At 40.2% G+C, this 23,122-nt stretch overlaps 1 protein-coding gene across 2 annotated transcripts in view; it reads left to right on the top strand.

Annotated features, from left to right (window-relative positions):
• The window catches only part of sip3 (septin interacting protein 3), a 211,134-nt gene that overhangs the window by 120,765 nt on the left and 67,247 nt on the right, over positions 1 to 23,122 (top strand). For both annotated transcript variants that reach the window (XM_067156375.2, XM_067156374.2), the window contains exon 9: positions 8,625 to 8,765. In XM_067156375.2, coding sequence (XP_067012476.1) covers positions 8,625 to 8,765 — 141 coding nt within the window. The remainder of the gene's footprint in view (positions 1 to 8,624; positions 8,766 to 23,122) is intronic.

Below are 23,122 nucleotides of genomic sequence, written 5' to 3'. Positions count from 1 at the left end.
CCATCTTCATAGTAAGCGTCTTTTTGGACGACCGGAGGTGAGGCCTAGCCTCGAGTGCGAGGAACTATGCGAGCGTTCGCGCTGGTAGTGTGGGAAGAACTTGATCCTTTCCTCCAGCTGACACAGTCGAGTTCAGGCAGCGGACGTAGCTCAGGGAGCTGATTGAAGTAGTGTGGAAAGCTTGTCATGTGTTACTCTCTCCGCTCCAGGCCCAAAATGTTCTCGGGTCGGGATGGTCATAATGCAGTGGCACATCGGTGTACATACACCACACTAACTGAAATGTGTAAGAATTACTTAATATGATAAACTAGTGAAAATAAAGTAATACTGTACATTTTACAGATCGGGTCTTACATTTCAATTGTATGCGTTAAACCTTGTCAATTAACTACACAGGCCTTTGAGCACGGAAATACTTCGTATATTCCGTAGTATATGTTGGTGACATCAAGAAATCAGAGGGTAATACCTCAAAGAATTCATATCGGATTATGCTTTCGATACAATGTTAAAAATATATCTCAGTGTATAGCAATGTAGCCTTTAATTTATTCTTGTGCCATTTATTATGACACATTGTTACAAATATGTCACCAGTTATATAAAAATGGAAGGTTTGAACCATTCAGTAGAAGAAGAAGCTTGCAACTGGTAGTACTGCGAATAAAGGAAGTTCGTTTGGCACTGCACTGTATGCCCAGGGGAAAGGCGTATCATCGGTACACGCTATCTCATCAATCGCCTAACGAAATGGAGGAGTTGTTTCCACTGTCAGCCCAAAGATATAATCTACAGTACTTAAGCTGATTCAATTTCAAGTCTTATTCTCGCTTCATAACTTTCATATCTTCACTCACTTTATAAACAATTTCACGTGCCTGACCTCGCAGTGGTCTCCCAGATTTAGAAGAGGACTTAGAAGCCATGCTCGTCACTTCAGTAATTTCAACTTAGCCCGCGCGTAACATGCACCGCTTGATAGACGTTTTCACTTCAGCGCTAGCCTGGCGACTGGACTTGCTGCAGGAGTGGGGGGACGATAGCTCCCACCACTGCATGCGCAACCATTTCTCGCGCAGGACGCTTTCAACCAAAATGGACTATAGTACCTTGATAATATATTGTAATGTATTTATAAAGATTGCAGTTACTGTACAGTATTGAGTAGGTGGAATAAACTTTGTATATTATATGTTATTTTATCAGCCCAGAGGTGGACTGGTGTGGTAATGACCTGCACACCAGTTAAAATATAATTTTTCAAATATATATTTTTAATTTATTTCTCAATTATTGAGAGAATTGCTAATTTAATATAATTTAATACTTTTTAGCTGAAATATGGACTATATTGATTTTAATGACGAATATAGAACATATGTGCTAAACTCCAAAACATGGAAAATGAATACTCCATTTTTCAACTCCACACGTCACGATTTGTAAAGATAATGCAAAATATAATTAATTTTAACTTCCTAAAGAGATATGTATTTACATATAAATCCATTCCCTTCATGGAAACTGTGGAGCTCCACGCACCATTGATGACCGAAGTGAATGTCAACTATGACGGTGCATGAAGGCAAACTGACAGAAAACAGTGGAACTGAACCAGGGGGTATCCAGATACATTTCTACTGCAACAGTTCAGCAAACTCTTCTGTGAATGGGGCTCTGGAGTAGACTGTAGATGACTGCATCAACGAAAATGACTGGAATTTACTTGACACTATGGTACCTGGACCTGTGCTGATTGGCGGCGGGTAGCCTTTTCCGACATGTCACATTTTCGGCTGCATAGAACAGATGGACGTCAGCATGTCCAACACCGTGTGACTATTGCTGGACGAACACCAGCCAATGAGGCTTGTGTTATTCTCCATCCTCGGCAGTTACTTCTACCTATACGTAATGATTGTCTTACCTTGGAAGGATGGACTCTTCCAGCACGATAATTAGAGCCTTGCACGGATGCGAATATCAGCGATGTTAATGTCTTGGCGGATACAAACTCTATGGCACTGCGGATAATTTTGCTAATAATTTCTAAATAATGTTGGTTATTTATTTTCACTTACGTATACTCTTATTTTTGCTTATGGTTAGGCGACCCTTGACATTGGTATAGGAGAATGGTGATATATAAAGAACTTTGAGACCATAAAGCTGTAAATCTGACCTAAGCCTACCTGGCTACTGCCCACAATTAATGGAAGGAAGTAACAAAGGTCAATACGTCGGTAGTTGTCGCACGAGAAAAATCCCTCGTAAACCTGTGACTGTAGGGGGTCCTGGTGCCAGGTACCAGGCCTATTGTATTATGTTAACAGATCTATCCATTTCAGTACCTTGGGTGGGGTACACGAAAGGAGCCTCCCCGAAGATTGCGATGATTTGTGATCAAGATAATAAAAGCAATCGGGCGTACCCAGGGCAACGTCAGAGAATGAATAACCTGACGGCTGATCCTTTCACAACATGAACATCCACACCTGAGCCCTTTTCAGGGCCGCAGTTAACGATTATCTCTGTTAACATAGAAGGCATTACACCAGCCAAAGAAGAACTGCTACAAGAACTATGCAGGAAGCACCAGTGCCACATACTGTGCATACAGGAGACACATAGAGGTTGTGATATTTGCAGGCCAAAAATAGATGGAATGCGTCTCGCCATTGAAAGACCTCATGATAAATATGGAAGTGCTATTTTTGTTCATCCAGATTTCCAGATTTCATCCACAGCATTCACAGAGGAAAACAACATTGAAATCCTTACTGTAGAAACAGCTAATTGCACCATTTTATCCCTTTATAAACCACCTGGTGCTCAATTCACTGTAAACCTACCATCCAATTTCGGAAACAAGCATGTGCAAATTGTGATCGGTGATTTCAACAGCCATAGTCCTCTCTGGGGCTATGACCATGAAGATGAGAACGGGACAGCAGTACAAGAATGGGCAGAAATCAGCCAGCTGACTTTAATCCATGATGCAAAACTACCTGGATCCTTTAACAGTGGCAGGTGGAGAGGAGCTTACAATCCTGACCTCATATTTGGCAGCAGCAATATCAACCAACAATGTGTAAAATCTGTCTGTTCCCCAGTACCCAATACACAGCATAGACCAATAATGTGCCAAGTATTTGCTGCTATAAGACCTCAGATGGTATCCTTTCGGAGGAAGTTTAATTTTAAGAAGGCAGACTGGTCAAGATTTGCGGAATTACTGGACGCTGAAATATCTGCTATAGAACCAGTACCCAGTTACTATGACATCTTCACCACAGCTGTAAAGAGATGCTCAAGGATGTCTATCCCCCATGGCTGTCGAACATCTTATATCCCCGGGCTTACTTCAGATCAAGCCACACTACTTGCAGAATACAGCAACTTATTTGAAGAAAATCCTTTCAGTGAAGTAACTGTGGAAGCAGGAAACAAGCTTATTTCCTCTATTAGAGAGACCAAAAGGGATCAGTGGATACAAACTATTGAAAACTTGGACCTGAAAAGAGACAGTCATAAAGCTTGGAGACTTCAGAGACGTCTAAGCAATGATCCAACCAAGACCACCGCACATCATAATATCACTGCTAACCAAATAGCACATCAGTTACTGCTGAACGGGAAGGCAACCCACAAATCACAAAAACCGAAACTGCAAAGAGAAGAGCATGAGGAGAGCAACGACCTAACATCATCACTCAGCATGGAAGAATTAGAGAAGGCTATCAAACAGAGTAAAAATGGAAAATCAGCTGGCTTGGATGATATACGAACTGAGCAAATTAAACACTTTAGCTTAATGACAAAGAAATGGATTCTCCAACTCTTCAATAACTGTTTGAGCAGAAACCAAATTCCAAAGATATGGCGGAAGAGCCTAGTGATTGCCTTGCTGAAACCTGGTAAAGAAGGGAATGATTCAAAGAATTTTAGACCAATTGCGCTACTATGTCACCTTTACAAACTGCTGGAAAGATTGATCTTAAATCGCCTATTACCTGTAATTGACCCATTACTTATACCTCAGCAATCTGGATTTCGTCCTGGTAAAAGCTGTACTGGACAGTTATTAAACCTCACACAGTTTATAGAAGATGGGTTTGAGGCTCGTAAGGTGACAGGAGTGGTATTTGTTGACTTATCAGCAGCGTACAACACTGTCAACCACCAGCTACTACTCGTCAAGGTCTACAATCTAACCAAGGACTTTAACCTAACAAGACTCATCGCCACTCTTTTGCAGAATCGCAGGTTCTTTGTTGATTTCCAAGAACAGCGTAGTCGATGGAGACTACAGAAAAACGGTCTTCCGTAAGGAAGTGTGCTGGCTCCAATTCTGTTCAATATATACACAAAAGACCAACCCATAGCCCCCAATTGCAGTAGCTTCTTGTATGCTGATGACCTCGCTCTAGCCACTCAGAGAAGAGATTTTGAAACAGTGGAGATCACCCTCACGGATGCCCTTAATGATCTTTCTAGATATTACAGCACAAACCAGCTTAAACCGAACCCCTCAAAGACACAAGTGTGTGCTTTTCATCTGAGAAACAGGGAAGCTACTCGCAAGTTAAAGATAGTATGGTCAGGAGTCGAACTGGAACACTGCGAGTCTCCAAAATATCTAGGAGTGACACTTGATAGATCTTTTACTTTCAAGAAGCACTGCATGAACTGCAAATCCAAAGTCTCCACCAGGAACAATCTTTTACGGAAACTGGCCGGATCACAGTGGGGTAGCCAACCTGAAACCATCCGAACTTCTGCAATGGCACTATGCTATTTTGCGGCAGAGTATGCGTGTCCTGTCTGGTATAATTCAACATATGCCAAACAGGTGGATATAGCTCTCAATGAAACTTGCAGAATTATAACAGGTTGTTTGAAATCCACTCAAGTTGAATGGCTCTACCACCTTGCAGGAATAGCACCTCCTTCTGTTCGAAGAGAAATAGCTGCGAACAAGGAAAGAAAGACAGTGGAACAGGAAAGGACCCATCCTCTATATGGGCATGAACCGCATCTGCAACGTTTAAAGTCAAGGAAGAGTTTTCTCAGAACTTCAAAGGAACTTAGAACCACTACTGAAAAAGCCAGGTTGCAGTTATGGAGGGCTACATCCTACCTTCCTCCTGGCTGGATAAGATTTTCTGAAACTCTACCTCCTGGCTACGATGAAGATTGGATGACCTGGAAGTCCCTGAATAGACTGAGATCTGGAGTTGGCAGATCCAAGGTTAATTTGGCAAGATGGGGCTATATAGATCAAGAAAAAATCCAATGTGACTGCGGAGAAGACCAGACCGTCCAACATATGCTCCAGTGTCGTCTATGTCCAGCCTCCTGCACAGAAGATGAACTATATCAAGCATCAAAAAATGCATTGGAAGTGGCCAAGTTTTGGGCAAATGTAATATAGTAATTATAACTGTGTACAAGATGTATGTTTCTGATACGAGAATAATAATAATAATAGTACCTTGGGTGTAATATAATGTAGTTAAATATTTAAATTATCTGCGGATAACCATTTTGCGGGTGCGGACACGAAGCGGATGCAGGTATTATTTTGTACATCCGCGCAGGGCTCTAACGATAATGCACCTTGACACACAGCTGGAAGAGCACGATTAAGACTTCAAAGTTCTTCCCTTCCCCCCAAACAGCCCTGATCTCAATCCAGTTGAACGTCTGTGGGGCCACCTTGATTGTCGTGCTCGCCATCTTTCTCCTCAGCCACGCACCTTTCAACAATTGTAGGACTCCAGATACCTGTGGAGACTCATCAGCACCTGCCTGAGTCACTGCCAACATGTCTAGCTGCTGTTTGTTTCTCTGGATACTAGCACATGGTCATAATAACATGATTTGCTGTGTACATATTGCAGGTCAACATGAGCACTCTTCACTCGTCTGCTAGTATCTTTATTATATTTTCTTTGCCTAGAGTTTAATTGTGTGGTTATGCATGTTATGTAATCCGAAGGCTGTTTTTTTTAAACGTCCGGTGGGCTATAAAGAAAAGACACATTGCCATAACAAAATGATTTTATAACAGAAAGTTTGGTAGTTTCCTACTTATTTTTCCACATAATCCCCAAAACGATTTAGGCATTTGTAGTATCCTGACATCAGCTTTCCGATGCCCTCTGCAAAGAAGTTGCCACTGGTGACGTAATGTGCATCTGGACAGCCTCATAAAGTTCTTAATTTGTCCACCAAAATGATTGTTTATGATCAGTGAATTTCTACAGCAATTCCAGACCTTTCAGAGTCTTTTCTGTACACAATTGTGACTCAACACTTGGGACCAGAAACTTTCTTCACGTTGGGTCCCCACAGTTTTGACTGACGATCACAGAACTCAGCGAATGACGTCAGCCTTAATGTTTCTCACGCTTTACCGTAGCGAGGGGGAAGAGTTTCTTTTGTTACTAGCGATGAAACTTGGGTCCGGTATAACGCTCCAGTGGACGCAACCTTTTTCTCCAAACAAGCCAAAAAAGTTTAAACTGATGCTGAGGAACAGGAAAACAATGGCTACCATCTTTTTTGGGACCATAAAAGTGTCTTGTTGGTGGACTTTATGGAACAGGAGGCTGTCCAGATGCACATAACCTCATTGGCAGCAGACTTCTTTGCAGAGAGCGTCGGAAAGCTGGCGTCAAGATACGACAAATGCCTAAATATTGATGGTTATGAATTTCATGTTTTTGGTCCGTATTGAACTGAGAGTAATATATAAGTAATAATAATAACAACGTAAACGTTTCCACCTTTTCAATACTACAATATATTCACAAAATTACAAATTACACGGTACTAGTTTCGACCCATCTAGGGGTCATCATCAGCCGTATTGGAGCAAAGATCATTTGTGGCGAAATCCTAAGAAAATGTTATTTTAAAGAATAACATCTCATTTCACTTGTTATTCTTTAAAATAACATTTTCTTAGGATTTCGCCACAAATGATCTTTGCTCCAATACGGCTGATGATGACCCCTAGATGGGTCGAAACTAGTACCGTGTAATTTGTAATTTTGTGAATATATTGTAGAATTGAAAAGGTGGAAACGTTTACGTTGTTATTATTATTACTTATATATTAAATGCCTAAATAGTTTTGGTGATTATAAACCTACAACCTGTTTTCCAGTCTTTGACCAGGTCAGGGATGTAATGAATGAACCATATATAGGCTATTAGTACGATGGGGTCGTCACTCCCAAAGTGATTTATTAATGACTGATAGATACTATGAAATGATATTGGAGAGTGTTGCTGGAATGAAAGATGACAGGGAAAATCGGAGTACCCGGAGAAAAACCTGTCCCGCCTCTGCTTTGTCCAGCCCAAATCTCACATGGAGTGACCGGGATTTGAACCACGGTATCCAGCGGTGCGAGGCCGATGTGCCGCCGTCTGAGCCACGGAGGCTCCAGTTTTGATGATTATATGAAACTACCAAACTTTAGTGATAAAATAATTTTGTTATGTCAATGTGGTTTTCTTTTATACCCCACCGGAGGTTGGAAAAAAACCAGCCTTCGTATTTGTAAATTATCTCTAGACAGACTGTAACCATCATAAGCATACTACAGGGTATTTCACTCAAAGTGGGGCCGGCCGGCGCAGCGCAGCGGTTAGATGGGCGAGCTGGTCTGACGAGCACATGGCAACTTGCTGACCTTGGGACTGGGTGAGCGCCCGTATGAATAGCATGTAAATAACAAGCATACATAATAACGCATATTCAAACTAAAATAATTTCTCACCTTGTTACAGAAGATGTTGAAAATGTCCACCTGCATCTACACCTTTCTGGGTTCATCTAAGGAAATTTTCATTCATACACATTAGTTCATCTACCGAGATAGCCTCAATTTCTCTCGGGATATTTTATTGGAGTTCATCTACAGTGTGAGGGTTTATTGCATTAAGCTTATTTTTCAGTTTTTCCCATAAATAAAAATCGCAAACTGTATGATCTGGGGATCTTGTGGGCCACAATGGTTTGCTAATTATTCTGTTGTAAAAAATTTCCTCAATTAAACTTAATGACTTGTTAGCCGTATGCGCGGTTGCCGGGTCTTGGTGGAAATATTCAGACTGGCATTCACTGTCCGTCAATTGTTAGAAAATGGTACGAGAATGTAATTCCTATATGTCTGCCCGGCGATTATTGTTTCAGAAATTATTATAGGCACTATTATCCTGTCTGCAATTACCGCTGCCAACACTCCCATTTTCACACTGTAGATGAACTCCAACAAAATATCACGATAGAAATTGAGGCTATCTAAGTAGATGAACTAATGCATATGAATGAAAATTTCCGTAGATGAAGCCAGAAATGTGTAGATGCAGGTGGAGGACATTTTCACCATCTTCTGTGACAAGGTGAGAAATTATTTTACTTTGATTATGTGTTATTATGTGTGCTTGTTATTTACATGCAATTCATACGGACGCTCTCCCGGCCCCAAGGTGTGCTCATGTGACCAGCTCGCTCCACTTTGAGTGAAAGACCCTCTATAAGCATGTGGGAGTTAGTTGTTTGTAGTCGGACTCTTGTAATGATGATATTACATATATATTTCCAGTGGGAATGAATATGTTCCAACCCATGCCTGGTCCGCTGCCGTTCTGGCAAGTGTTTCAAATACCTGGAGCTGCTGCACAAAGGCCAGCTGATCCTCAGCAACAACAGCAGCAGTCACAACAGCAACAGACAGTCTCAGGAGGTATGTTGTAAGCTCAGAACATCTCAGTTCAACTTAGCAAGATGAAACTGTATGTGTGAATGCTATGTCTTTATTTACTGTATATTAATCTATAACTGTTAGGTTAGGTGTAATTCTGTTGCCTGTAGCACTTGGTGCAATTAACTACTCAATTGCTCTAAGTGACAGCACAAATTCTCGGACTATACCTAAAAGGTACAGATCCGAGTTGTGGAAACATGCAAAACCAAACGAGTATCAAAGAGAAAAATGAACTAGAACTCACCGTTTAATGAACCAGTGACACCAGAGGAGTGGATTAAATGGAAACCTGGTCATCTAAAAATGTTTACCTTTTACAAATGAACACAACCACAACTTGGAAACAAAGAGAGATTTAATGATAAACCATAAAAAACTTATACATTAATTGAAAAATCCTCGCTGGAAATAAATCAGAAATAAAACTTGGCACTTAAAAATTGTTTTAAGAAAAACCTACGGTCGACCGATTTGTTAGAAATCAATAGAATAAATTAATTAATTCTTTATTATTTATTTACATAGTTTACGCCCACATTGGAGCACTTAAATCAAACCCAAATACATTTACATTAACAAAGAATTAACTGAAGATTTAGCTTGCATCATCTTCCTTTCCCAATACCTCTTCATTCTGGCTGACCTGGCTGCCCTTTCTTCATCGGATTACTGCTTTTGACTAAAATTAATTCTTTAATTTAAAAACTAATTAATTAAGGCCATATGCCATATTAAAACGCTTCTTCCACCTTTTACATATAGTGCAAAACCAAAACACCTCACTCCAAATTTGATGTTGACATAAAATACTTGGTTTGAATTTTAAGAATCGAGTTCACTTAATTGTCTTTTCTTTAAAAAAAAAAAAAAAGAAAATGTTATTTGTGGTACATCCCAAGCAGTTCCTACCAGGAAAGGAGTAATGTCTCTATCGAGTGTCAAAAAAAGTTTTCCTCAAAATAATAATAATAATAATAATAATAATCATCAGGTCAGCGATACGGGGTAGGAACACATGCCAACCAGGAGAGGAAAGTGCCAAATATAATTAACGGGAACAGGTTGAACCACCCACAAAACCAATTTTATAACAGGAACATCAATTCATTTCCATCAACATTCATCAACAATCAGCATTCCCCATAACAACCTCAGTGTTCCCATAGCAACCAACACACGCTAGGTCAGTTCAGGGAAGGGGCCAATCACAGGCCGCCAACCAACAATAGGCCAAAAACATATTGAAAGACAAGAGAAAAACAGGACGCTGAAATACCACCAAGATACGACCCAAATAAATAATAATATTAAGTTAAGAAGCCGGAAAAGAAGTTTGAATGAAAATAGAAAACGAACGTAAACTCCACATCCTTGTAGTAACTCGCTTGGTTAGTAACTTTGCCAAAACATTGCGTTAATCACTACCAATCCGACCTAGAAAGGCCACCACCAAATGTTAAATATTAAATTTACAATTTAAGACACAAGTCCTCAGTGAACATAACTAGTTGACACACAATTACTTCTTTTTTTTTCGACCCAGAAAAGGGAAAAGTGTTCGTAAACCACAAGGTTAAATTACAGAATATATATGACGCAAAGCTTCATTATGTTCCGGAGTGCACTCCACTTTCCGAAATTTTCAGTTCACCACACTGAATCAGGTAAAATGAGCGTAGTAAAAACACTTACATGGTATCAGCTTGCTGCAGTACAGAAGTTGTTCCCACCTCCAGTGTTTACTTACATATGGCAGAGGGTATCCTTAAAATCACACAGAATTTCCAGACGAGGAAGATAATTAAAATAAAATCAGGAGAAAAAAAAAAACATTGAAGTTCACTAGGGCGTAAGCCCAACCGAATTAACTTCAACCAGGTTCCATTTTAAAAACCCAACTCATGCTACTAGGCAGAGAGGCACGCCGCTGCAGCATCTTTCTTCACTTTCCGAACGATAATGGAGATTACCCAGGAGCCTCCAGTCAGTGCACGGCCGCAATGATGGCACGCGTATACACGCCCAGTGGAGGGGGATTGCATGGCAAGGTAGTTCATACCTTCAACACTAGAATGCAGGAGAATACAGGGAAAAAGCACCGTCTGGGCATACACTACAGGTGGGCATCTTGACCTTTTAAGCCAGTCGTAGTTTCAGTTGATTAACATTGAAAACTATGGTATCTGCGACCATGAATTACTTGTTGAATACGTAGCGGCGAACCACTATAAGAACACAAATTTCAATAGCCATGCAGCCAGTCCAAAAATGTTTACGGAGAGGGTATAAATTATTACGCCGGTAATAGTCTCCCTCTCTGAAGCTTCACATACACAAAACATGATAACCTTCATAAGGCGGTGGTCTTGAAGCAAGCTAAGTTTTTGGCGGAATAGTACGGATAAGAAATGACCACCAGTCACAAGTCTCAGTTTATGCACCACCAACTCTTTGAATCCAACAGTCATTAAGAATCAAAACATATTTGAATTGGGTAAAGAAACAATAGAGTTCACTCAGACGACAGTAGTTGTCTAGTCACTTTCAACCATAAAGAAGTCCCAAGCACCAACCTGGTGCTACACACCAGTCGCATGTAACTTAATAATGTTCCAGATCAAAGGTGACACTCATCTTCAAGATCACATGCTGAGTTTTAATTCCAATACACAAGTCCCGCAAATTCATATACATCAACTTCATAAAATTACATTACCTTATGGTACACACACACCATTAGAACAATTTCTTAAATATTCACAGGTAGAACCTTAGACCTTCTTGGTCTTAACTGCACACGATCACCTACGTAGACTTAAACTACTACGTGTTAGACAAATAAGTATTATTTATCGGACTTGCGTTAGATAAGAAACGCCTTCATTTGGTTTCCACTTAATTTTTTTTTATGGCAACAACAACATTAAAAAAGGAAAAACGCACAGAAAAGAAAGTAGAGGAAAACAAAATTGGTGAGCATAAAATAAGTTTACAAATCTAAAAGGTTCTTCCGGTGTTCTTTCTCTATGATTATATAATCAATCATAGTCTTTGTACGTCTGTCTCCCCAACCATACCTTGTAATCTTCTGACTGTTCTTCTTCCTAAACCAGGTGTTCCCAACAATAATTTGATTCCTCATGCAAAAATCCATCAACAACTCGCCTTCTGGATTTACATTTCCATATCCAAAGGGCCCTACAACATCTTCCTTTCCTTGTCTTTCCATTCCAACTTGTGCATTTAGATCTTCCATCAATAGCACTTCCTTATTTTCTATCTGTCTCTCCATTTCCTCTAAGAAGTCCTCTAGATGTTTATCTATGCAACCAGTTTGTGGGGCATACAACTGAAATAGATCTTTCACGCCATTTTCAAACTGGAGTCTCATTATCATCATCATCATCATCATCATCCTATCGTTGATGTATTTTGTGTATTCCACATATTGTTGGATTTCTTTTCTAAGTATGATGGCTACTCCATTTTTTGCTTCAGGTCCTCCTCTGTAATACAGCCTGTATCCTTCTCTCAGAGGAATCTTCCCTGTACCCCTCTTCTTGGTCTCGCACAGTGCAAATATGGCTATATCTTTTTCTGTCGTGAAGTCAACCAGTTCTTCTGTCTTTCCTGTCAGTGTCAGTACATTTACTGTTGCAATCTTGATGTAGTTTGGTGCTGGTTGCCCATTTATCACAGTTCCCCCAGCACCTGAAGAGTTGCGTGTCGCTTTTAGCAGGGGACGCCCTAAACTTTTCCGAGGCACCATATGTGCTTTGTCCATATAGGCTATTGTTACAATGGGCTCGCCACACCCAAAGGCATTTTATACCTACTGCCAGATACAAAATTAGGCCGCTCCTAACATGGAGACAGATGCCTTTCATAGCCGCTCCTCTGGAGTACAGACGCTACGGGTTTGCCCCTTCCGCCATCTCCACCGTACCATGGTCCTCCTTCTCCGCAGTAGATGCCGTTGAGGTCCCTGAGCTGGGACCCATACCAGATGTTACACACCGGGTCATTGTGCTCTGGGACTCACCAGATTTGTGAAGGATGAAGGTGGTATAATATTAACAAAGCCAGAAGGAATAAGAAATAGATGGAGAGAGTATTTTCAGAAGCTGCTGAACATAAGAACGGATGACAGTCATTCAATGGATGACCAGGGAAGGCAATTAGTTGATGAAGGAATGGATAAAGAAATTACAATGAATGAAATTGAAATGGCAGTAAGAATGATGAAGAATGAAAAACTGCTGGAATAGATGAAATTTCAGTGGAGATGATAAAGGCAGCTGGAGCTATAGGCCTGCAGTGGACATATCGGGTTCTGAGGAATGTCTGGGAGAATAAGGAGGTCCCTGAGGATTGGCAAAAAGGAATAATCATCCTAATTTTCAAGAAAGGAGATAAGGAAGTTGTGAAGAACTACAGGGGAATTACTCTAATATCCCATATTGCTAAGATAATGGAAAGGATACTGGAAAGTAGAATAAGGTTGAGGTTTGAGAATCAGATACAGGAAAATCAGTTTGGTTTCAGAAGTGGAAGGTCAACAATAGAGCCCATTTTCATTACGAGACAACTAATGGAAAAGCAATGGGAGTATGGGAATGATATGGTGATGACGTCCATTGACATTGAAAATGCATATGACAGTGTCCCCAGGACCAAAGTTTGGGACAGTCTGGTGCAAAAAGGAATTGGACAGGGATTAATAACAATGATCATGGCATTGTATAAGGAATGTTGTAGTTGCATGCAAACTTAAGTTGGCAGGACAAGTTGGTTCAAAATAACTAGTGAGCTGAGACAGGGAAGTGTTCTGTCACCAGTCCTGTTTACAATAGTAATTGATGACATCATAAGAACAGCAAAAGCAGCATATGGATGAAGAGAAATGAACATGATGTTATTTGCAGATGATATTGTGGTTTGGGGAGAAGACGACAGGAAGGTTCAAGAACAGATGAATGTGGTGAATGGGAAGATCGAAGAATGTGGATTGAAAATAAGTGTAGAAAAGAGTAAAACTCTTATTATGACTAGAGGGGAGAAAGAAGGGAAGGTCAGATTAGACTTGCAGACAAGCCCCTTAAAGTAGTGGAAATGTTCAAATACCTGGGGAGTGAATTAATGGAGAATGCTCGACTGGATGCTGAGATTAACAAGAGGATTCAAGCTGGAAGTTGTTTCTATCGTAGTGTAAGAAATATGTTATGGGACAAAGATGTGCCAACGGAAGCAAAGGATACTATGTACAAGATGTATTACGTACCCATAACTTACGGAGCAGAAACTTGGACAATGACAAAGAAGGATGAGAGTCGAATACAGGCAGCCGAAATGAAGTTCTTGAGGAGTATGATACAGAAGAGTAGAAGAGACAAAATAAGGAATGAGAAAATCCAAGAAGAAATTAGAGTGGAAAAAATGAATGATAGAATAGAGAAGAGCCGACTAAGATGGTTTGGACACATAAAGCAAATGAGTGATGATAGAATGCCAAAAAAGGTGATGGAAATGCAAATCCAAGGAAGGAGAGGCCAGGGACGACTACGATCGAGATGGAAGGATACAATCCAACGCAGTATTATAGAAAGAAACCTGGAGTGGGACACAGTGTTGGAGGAGGAGTGGTGGAAGGGCCGAAGAAAGTGGAGAGGAACCATATTTGCCCCTACCCGGCTACAACTGGATAAAGGGAAATGATGATGATGATGATGATGATGATGATGATGATGATGATGATGATGATGATGATGATAATTCTGTACTGGTCGTGACCACAGTAACAAGGGGAAATGCACGTTTTAATTTTCCGTAATTTCTGTCTGTATGTACATGCATCACGAGAAAACGGCTGAAGAGAATTTAATGAAAATTGGTGTATAAAGTTGGGGATTAAGTCACTACAATCTAGGCCATAAATAATTTTATTCACACTGAGTGAAATGGTAGTTTAGGGGAAGACCTAAAATTTACTTCTCAAATATTTGTGTTATTATTGGCCCTATCGATAAATACTACGTGACTGAAGTTACATATTATTAAATTTCATATCATTTATATCTTATACATTTTTACCATACCGGCTGTGATGAGAGAGATTCATGAATTTGGGTTTTTGTTGCTAAGTCCATATCAGCGCCAATTCACGAGAAAATGGATAAACAGAATTTAATGAAAATTGGTATGTTAAGTGTGTTAAGGAACTACAGTCTACACCATAAATAATTTTAATTACCCTGTTCGAAATGGTAGTTTAGGGGAAGGTGCCAAAAATTTAATTTTTAATTACGTGTACCTATCTTATTGGCCATATTGAAAATTACTACATACATACATACATACATACATACATACATTACATACATTATCATTATAGACTGTTATGCCTTTCAGCGTTCAGTCTGCAAGCCTCTGAGAATTTACTAAACGTCGCCACAATCCTCGATTTGCAACTAGTGTTGTGGCCTCATTTAGTTCTATACCTCTTATTTTTAAATCGTTAGAAACTGAGTCTAACCATCGTCGTCTTGGTCTCCCTCTACTTCTCTTACCCTCCATAACAGAGTCCATTATTCTCCTAGGTAACCTATCCTCCTCCATTCGCCTCACATGACCCCACCACCGAAGCCGGTTTATGCGTACAGCTTCATCCATCGAGTTCATTCCTAAATTAGCCTTTATCTCCTCATTCTGAGTGCCCTCCTGCCATTGTTCCCACCTGTTTGTACCAGCAATCATTCTTGCTACTTTCATGTCTGTTACTTCTAACTTATGAATAAGATATCCTGAGTCCACCCAGCTTTCGCTCCCGTAAAGCAAAGTTGGTCTGAAAACAGACCGGTGTTAAGACAGTTTCGTCTGGGAGCTCACTTCCTTCTTACAGAATACTGCTGATCGCAACTGCGAGCTCACTGCATTAGCTTTACTACACGTTGATTCAATCTCACTTACCATATTACCATCCTGGGAAAAAACACAACCTAAATACTTGAAATTATTGACCTGTTCTAGCTTTGTATCACCAATCTGACATTCAGTTCTGTTGAATTTCTTACCTACTGACATCAATTTAGTCTTCGAGAGGCTAATTTTCATACCATACTCATTGCACCTGTTTTCAAGTTCTAAGATGTTAGACTGCAGGCTTTCGGCACAGTCTGCCATTAAGCCCAAGTCGTCAGCATAGGCCAAACTATTTACTACATTTCCACCTAACTGAATCCCTCCCTGCCATTTTATACCTTTCAGCATATGATCCATGTAAACTACAAACAGCAAAGGTGAAAGATTACAGCCTTGTCTAACTCCTGTAAGTACCCTGAACCAAGAACTCATTCTACCATCAATTCTCACTGAAGCCCAATTATCAACATAAATGCCTTTGATTGATTTTAATAATCTACCTTTAATTCCATAGTCCCCCAGTATAGCGAACATCTTTTCCCTCGGTACCCTGTCATATGCTTTCTCTAGATCTACGAAACATAAACACAACTGCCTATTCCTCTCGTAGCATTTTTCAGTTACCTGGCGCATACTGAAAATCTGATCCTGACAGCCTCTCTGTGGTCTGAAACCACACTGGTTTTCATCCAACTTCCTCTCAACGACTGATCGCACCCTCCCTTCCAGGACGCCAGTGAATAATTTGCCTGGTATACTAATCAATGAGATACCTCGATAGTTATTGCAATCCTTCCTGTTCCCTTGCTTATAGATAGGTGCAATTACTGCTTTTGTCCAATCTGAAGGTACCTTACCAACACTCCACGCTAATTTTACTACTCTATGAAGCCATTTCATCCCTGCCTTCCCACTATACTTCACCATTTCAGGTCTAATTTCATCTATTGCTGCTGCCTTATGACAACGGAGTTTATTTACCACCCTCTCCACTTCCTCAAGCATAATTTCACCAACATCATTTTCCTCGTCCCCATGAGCTTGGCTGTTCACAACACCACCATGATGATTTCCTTTTACATTGAGAAGATGTTCAAAATATTCCCTCCACCTCTCCAGTGATTCCCTGGGATCTATTATGAGTTCACCTGAATTACTCAAAACACTGTTCATTTCCTTTTTCCCTCCCTTCCTAAGATTCTTTATTACTGTCCAGAAAGGTTTCCCTGCTGCTTGACCAGCCTTTCCAGGTTATTACCAAAATCTTCCCATGACTTCTTTTTGGATTCAACAACTATTTGTTTCGCTCTGTTTCTTTCATCTACATACAAATCCCTGTCTGCCTCGGCCCTTGTTTGGAGCCATTTCTGATAAGCCTTCTTTTTACGTTTACAGGCTGCTCTCACTTCATCATTCCACCAAGATGTTCGCCTTTCCCATCTTTACACACAGTTGTTCCTAGGCATTCCCTTGCTGTTTCTACTACAGCATCCCTGTATGCCACCCATTCATTTTCTATATCCTGAACCTGCTTACTGTCTACTGTTCGAAACTTCTCACTAATCATATCCATGTACTTCGGTCTAATTTCCTCGTCCTGGAGATTTTCTACCCTTATTCGTTTGCAGACAGAATTCACTTTCTCTACCGTAGGCCTAGAGATACTTAGTTCACTACAGATCAGATAGTGGTCTGTATCATCGAAAAATCCCCGAAAAACTCGTACATTCCTAACAGGTTTCCTGAATTCGAAGTCAGTTAAGATATAGTCTATTATGGATCTGGTACCCCTAGCCTTCCATGTGTAGCGGTGAATAGCCTTATGCTTGAAGAATGTATTCGTAACAGCTAAACCCATGCTAGCACAGAAGTCCAGCAAACGCCTCCCATTCCCATTAGCTTCCATATCTTCCCCACATTTACCAATCACCCTTTCGTATCCTTCAGTTCTATTCCCAACTCTCGCATTGAAATCCCCCATTAGCACTATTCTATCCTTGCTGTTGACCCTGACCACAATGTCACTCAATGCTTCATAAAACTTGTCAACTTCATCCTCATCTGCACCCTCACATGGTGAATACACAGACACAATTCTAGTCCTAATTCCTCCCACTGACAAATCTACCCACATCATTCGCTCATTTACGTGCCTAACCGAAACTATGTTGCGTGCAATGGTATTCCTGATAAAGAGCCCTACCCCAGACTCTGCCCTTCCCTTTCTAACACCCGTCAAGTACACTTTATAATCTCGTATCTCTTCCTCGTTATCTCCCCTTACCCGAATATCACTTACTCCTAGCACATCCAGATGCATCCTCTTTGCTGACTCAGCCAGTTCTACCTTCTTTCTTCCATAAGCCCCATTAATATTGATCGCTCCCCATCGAATTCCATTTCGTTCGCCAAGTTGTTTCCAAGGAGTCCCTCGCCTGTCAAATGGGAGTGGGTCTCCATTACTCCCATAGGTCCGAGGCTTGCTTAAAGTGTTCTGAGCTCGGTAAATTCATGAAGCAGGATGCTGCCCTACTTGCACATAGTCCAAGTGAGGATCTCTCCTCTAACGGGTTATGGACCACCGGTGGATTGTATAGTCCTAGCCGCCTGAGCACAAGGAGGGCCACGACTCAGAATATGTCCGAGATGCGCACTCCCATTCCAGAGCAACTGGTATCCCGACTCTCAGGACCACTTACTAGGCCACTCAGCCGTTGCCCATGGTTCACGAACTAGGACGTGACTACAGTAACCCACAAACATGAACCATTGATAATTACTACTTTAAAATTTTTTAGAGATTACAATTTCCAATTATTTATGTCTTATTCAGTATTACCATACAGACAATAATAATATTGGTGGTGATGGTGATTAAATTGTGAAGAAAGAGAAAAAAGTCATGAAGGAACAATCGCTTGAATAATAACACAAGAGGGAGTCATGAAATAAAGGAGGACTTGCTTTACATTAGATGCTCTAATATCGGAAGAGAACTAAATGTGAAGGACTGCAATATAGACCGCTCATAAAATTGATTAACAATAACATTACATTGACCATTGTTTGTTGTGATGTGCTATATGTATTCTGCTGCCGTTTATCTCTGATAGACGGGATTACTGCTGCGTACATTGTATAACAACCTGCTTGAATGTTGGCGGGAAGTAGCTGGGGAGTTAGATCTCTCTCTTCTTTAGCATGCCATTCCTCTGGTTCATAAATTTTCTGATACTACTAGTACGTAACCCACTGGATCATCATAGTATTCCAGCTATTCGATACCTGCTCTGAGGTAGTGATTGGAATGAGCATTGTGCACACTTCCACGGAATAATGACACAGGAGTGTTCGCAGCTGTATGCAGCCTTGTCATTCTAGCTCTGGAACTTTAAACTGTTAGATTGACACCGTAGTACTTAAATACAAAGTATGTTACAAGTGTTATTTTAATACCCACCTATTCAATACAAAGAGATCTAGTAAATTAAGAATTAAATCTTATCATAAAAGGTTACAAGGGACATGTTTTGCCCATTTTAAGGGCATCATCAGCCTCAAACTCAAACCTGAAAGGTGAAAAATCAGAATCCTGATTGTTCTTAGTTTGTTTCAAGTACTTTTCGTTAAAAGTTTGAAAATGTGCTGTTCTTCATTTAATCGAATATTTCGTATGACAGCATTGCTTTTAATCGCGACATTCATACTGATGTCATAATGACCTATGTTGACTACAGTTGGGAGTACTATAAGTACAGTCCTTCCGAGAATTCCGTAGCGAAGCACGGGTACATCAGTCAGTTATTTGATACAAATAGCATTGCGCTACGCATAATAGCGTGGGCGCTCGATGCAATATATTACTCATGCATTTGCTAAGTAATGGCATCTAAGTGCGTGACTGATTCACACATCTGGAGCAATGAGTTCATACTATTTTTGGAAATATTATCAGAGACTGATCATTCTTCCTGTGAGGGAATAGAGATGTGTAACTTTTAGCCTTGTAGCCTCATATAGCAACAGTCGGGTTTTGAGACAGTGTAAGTGTTGTACCGAACCCCTCCCTTACCATTGGTAATTGGCCTATAAAAGACACGCAAGACAGGAGATTCAAGGTGTGGTCTCCGAACAGGAAAGGCAGAAAACACTCCCGAACTGGAGATGTCCCTCGTAATTAATGAACAAGGATATATACCAAGTCCTACTCTCAATGAAAATCAGATGAAGTTAAAATAATGGTTTCTTGAGAAAGTAAAAATGAAACATAAAGGGACTGGAAGCCAGTAGTCAAACCAAAATAAACGGAATATAACGTAACGTACCTTTACAAATGATCAACTCGAAGCTGTGGTGTGAGCATAACATATTAATTTTCAAAAACCCAACAAGCATTGTAGAGAGCTCACAGTTTTAGTAATGATCTCATTTCATCGAGTATAATACTTCTGCCGTGCACACGGCTGAATTAAAATCGATCATTTTACGAGAATAACTTAATTCATATTAGACTTCTTTTCGCTTCACTATCAACACAACAATAGCACACTCTTCCAACCAAAACAAAGCCCACACGTCCAAGGAGAGCATAAATTTTTAAAAAAAGGGTATAAACATGGAGCAGAGAGGAAGATCTCTGGACCACAGAGATAGTAACAAACACAGGGGACCACGGGCATGCGCGCGATTCAAATATAAGAAGATAAACATGGCCGCCACGCGGACACTAAAAATCAAGTTAAAGACCTGGCCAAAAATAAATAAAGTTGTACCGCAAACAAAGATAAGGTACAGAAGAAGGATTAAAATGAAAATAAAACTAACCGAATGGTCGTCTTTTCACTTCGCCCAATCATCAACACTCATTTCAACATTCACACTATGTCGGTATCGGGAAGTAATGATACGAGCAGCCGCTCAAGTCGAAGGTCAAACACAAATTCCGATGATAATAATAATATGACTCACCTTGTCACACAGATAGGTCTCACATATATCAAGTATTAGCATGCACACTGCTCAAACATTACACGCCGGGAAATCAGAGAGAATCACATATCAAAAACCCATCAGGTCCGCACTTCAAACGACCCAAAATGGAAACTTCTAGCCGACTCGAAGGACGTACAGTCATTGATGGCGAGGTGTAATATCCGCAGTGCACGAAATATGTAATCAGTAGGGGACCCAGGTTACCAAGATATCATGACCATAAAGCAATCATACGCACCCACACAGATCGTTTCACGCAGCGAAGCGAAAAGGGACACATCGATCAGTTCTCAATGACCGAGTACAAAGTACTCAAAACATTCTTAAAATCAAGGTTAAAAACTAAGACAAACTAAGACCAACATACCTGTGGTATTTATACTCATCTTACCAAAAGAAAGTAGTAAGAACAGGTTTGAAATAGCTCAAATAACCTTTTTAAACACAGGAATGCAATTCCAGTCCATATGGGCTCCATTGTTAATCAGTCTTATGTCAACAAAAGCAAAGATTAGACTCTAAGAAGATGAAACACCGTTGTCTCGTAAAAGGAACGATATTTGGTACATATTATGAACAGTGCTGCGCTCTCGAGCGCAGCCATGGAAGTAGATAAGTAATTCGAATTGAGGTAGACAGAACTCATATGCATATCAAAACATTGCATTAGCAACGCAAATCATCCGAATTAAAGAAACATGCTAAGGAAGCATGGTTTAGTGTTATAAATATATCATAGTACAGTATTATGCAAGACATGTAGAATAAGCCATTTTAACCAATTCTACCTCCTGATTTTTCCTGATTTTCATATCAAAATCTCCTGATTTTTGTTTTTTTAAAGTTGGCAGGTATGTATATGAAGCTTTCCACACTTTCTACTGGATGGTTTCCTAGCATGATGTTTGCTGGTTGCCCCTCTCTGTTTATTGCCATCACTACTGTTTTGAGTTCGCTTATCTTGAGATTGAACTCCTGCAACTTAACCTTCCATTCATTGAGTTTCCACTGTACTTCTTCCTCAGTTTCTGCCCAGATCATAACATTATCAGCAAAGGCCATTGCATTTAGTTCACCAGAGGTTTTCTTGATGTTCTTCCATGATGGTGATAAAACAATAATGGGGATAGTGCACTGCCTTGCTGGACTCCACGTTTGGTCTTGAATCAGGATGAATGTCCGTCACCCAGTCGCACACAGCTGGTACAGTTTTCATACAGCATCCGCACTTTCCTCACCAGTCCCTCTGGCACATTCCCAGCCATTCCTATATCTTCTCTCTTGTAATGCAGCCATATGCCTTCTCAATATCAAAGAAAACCATAAACAGATCTTCGCCTTTTTTCCAATACTTTATGGACGCTGGAGATTAGGTCTGTTGTGGACCTGTTAGGCAGGAAGCCATGCTGTTCCTCTACAAACTGTGACTCTAAGATCACTCGCAATCTGCTCTCTTAAGATTTTCTCAGGAATCTTAAGCCCATGTGAAAGGAGTGTTATTCCCCGGTAGTTAGAGCATTTTCGGCAATTTACTTTCTGAAACAGGGTGATAATGACACCCTTGCTCCAATCAGTAAGTATCTTGCCATCTTTCCAAACTGCATTGAGCACTCTGTGTAGCCACCGTAAATCCCAGACTCCTGCTGCTTAAATCATGTCCGTGTTGACTTCATCGATTCCTAGGGATTTCCCTTGTGGCATCTTCTTAAGGGCTGCTTCTGTTTCTGCCTATGTAATGGGAGGTACCTCTGTGCAGGTTTCAGCAGCAGGTTGTTTTGTTCTCTGATCTGCTTCTGTCCTGTTCAATAGGTGATCAAATTGTAACCTCTGTGATAAGTCAGGTTACAAGTAATAAAAATAATAATAATAATAATAATAATAATAATAATAATAATAATAATAATAATAATAATAATAATAATAATAATAATAATACTTGCTACTGTTGTGCATTCACATAGTTACACACTAACACGAGACATGATAATATGTACGAAATTAAAACTATAAGCACATTAAGCACAGAAAATAATAACAACATGATGGCTAAGAAAGGATAACAGGGAAGCGGCTGGGAACCCTATCCAGGCGGTGGAAGGTATTGGCAATGCTGAAGAAGCGAAGTTAAATGTAATCCTAAACTTTACTTAACAAATTTAGATGAAAATTAAAACATAAATAAACAACAAAATACACCATTAACATTTGCAAACAGAAATCCAGCAGTAATTACAATTTACCCCGAGGGTAGCATTTAGTTATCTAATCTTATACCGGAACATCGCACACAACGTTCCGCTGCTCGTGCCAACACTTTTAAAACACATTAAACTGTCGGAAAGAAAGAAAGAAAGAAAAGGAAGGTAGCGTTACACTATGATGAAGATGTACATGTAAGAAAGAGAACAACATATAAAATAAATATC

The sequence above is a fragment of the Anabrus simplex genome, chromosome 12, assembly GCF_040414725.1.
Source record: "Anabrus simplex isolate iqAnaSimp1 chromosome 12, ASM4041472v1, whole genome shotgun sequence".
NCBI lineage: Eukaryota > Metazoa > Arthropoda > Insecta > Orthoptera > Tettigoniidae > Anabrus > Anabrus simplex.
This window is presented reverse-complemented; position numbering and strand designations above follow the sequence as displayed.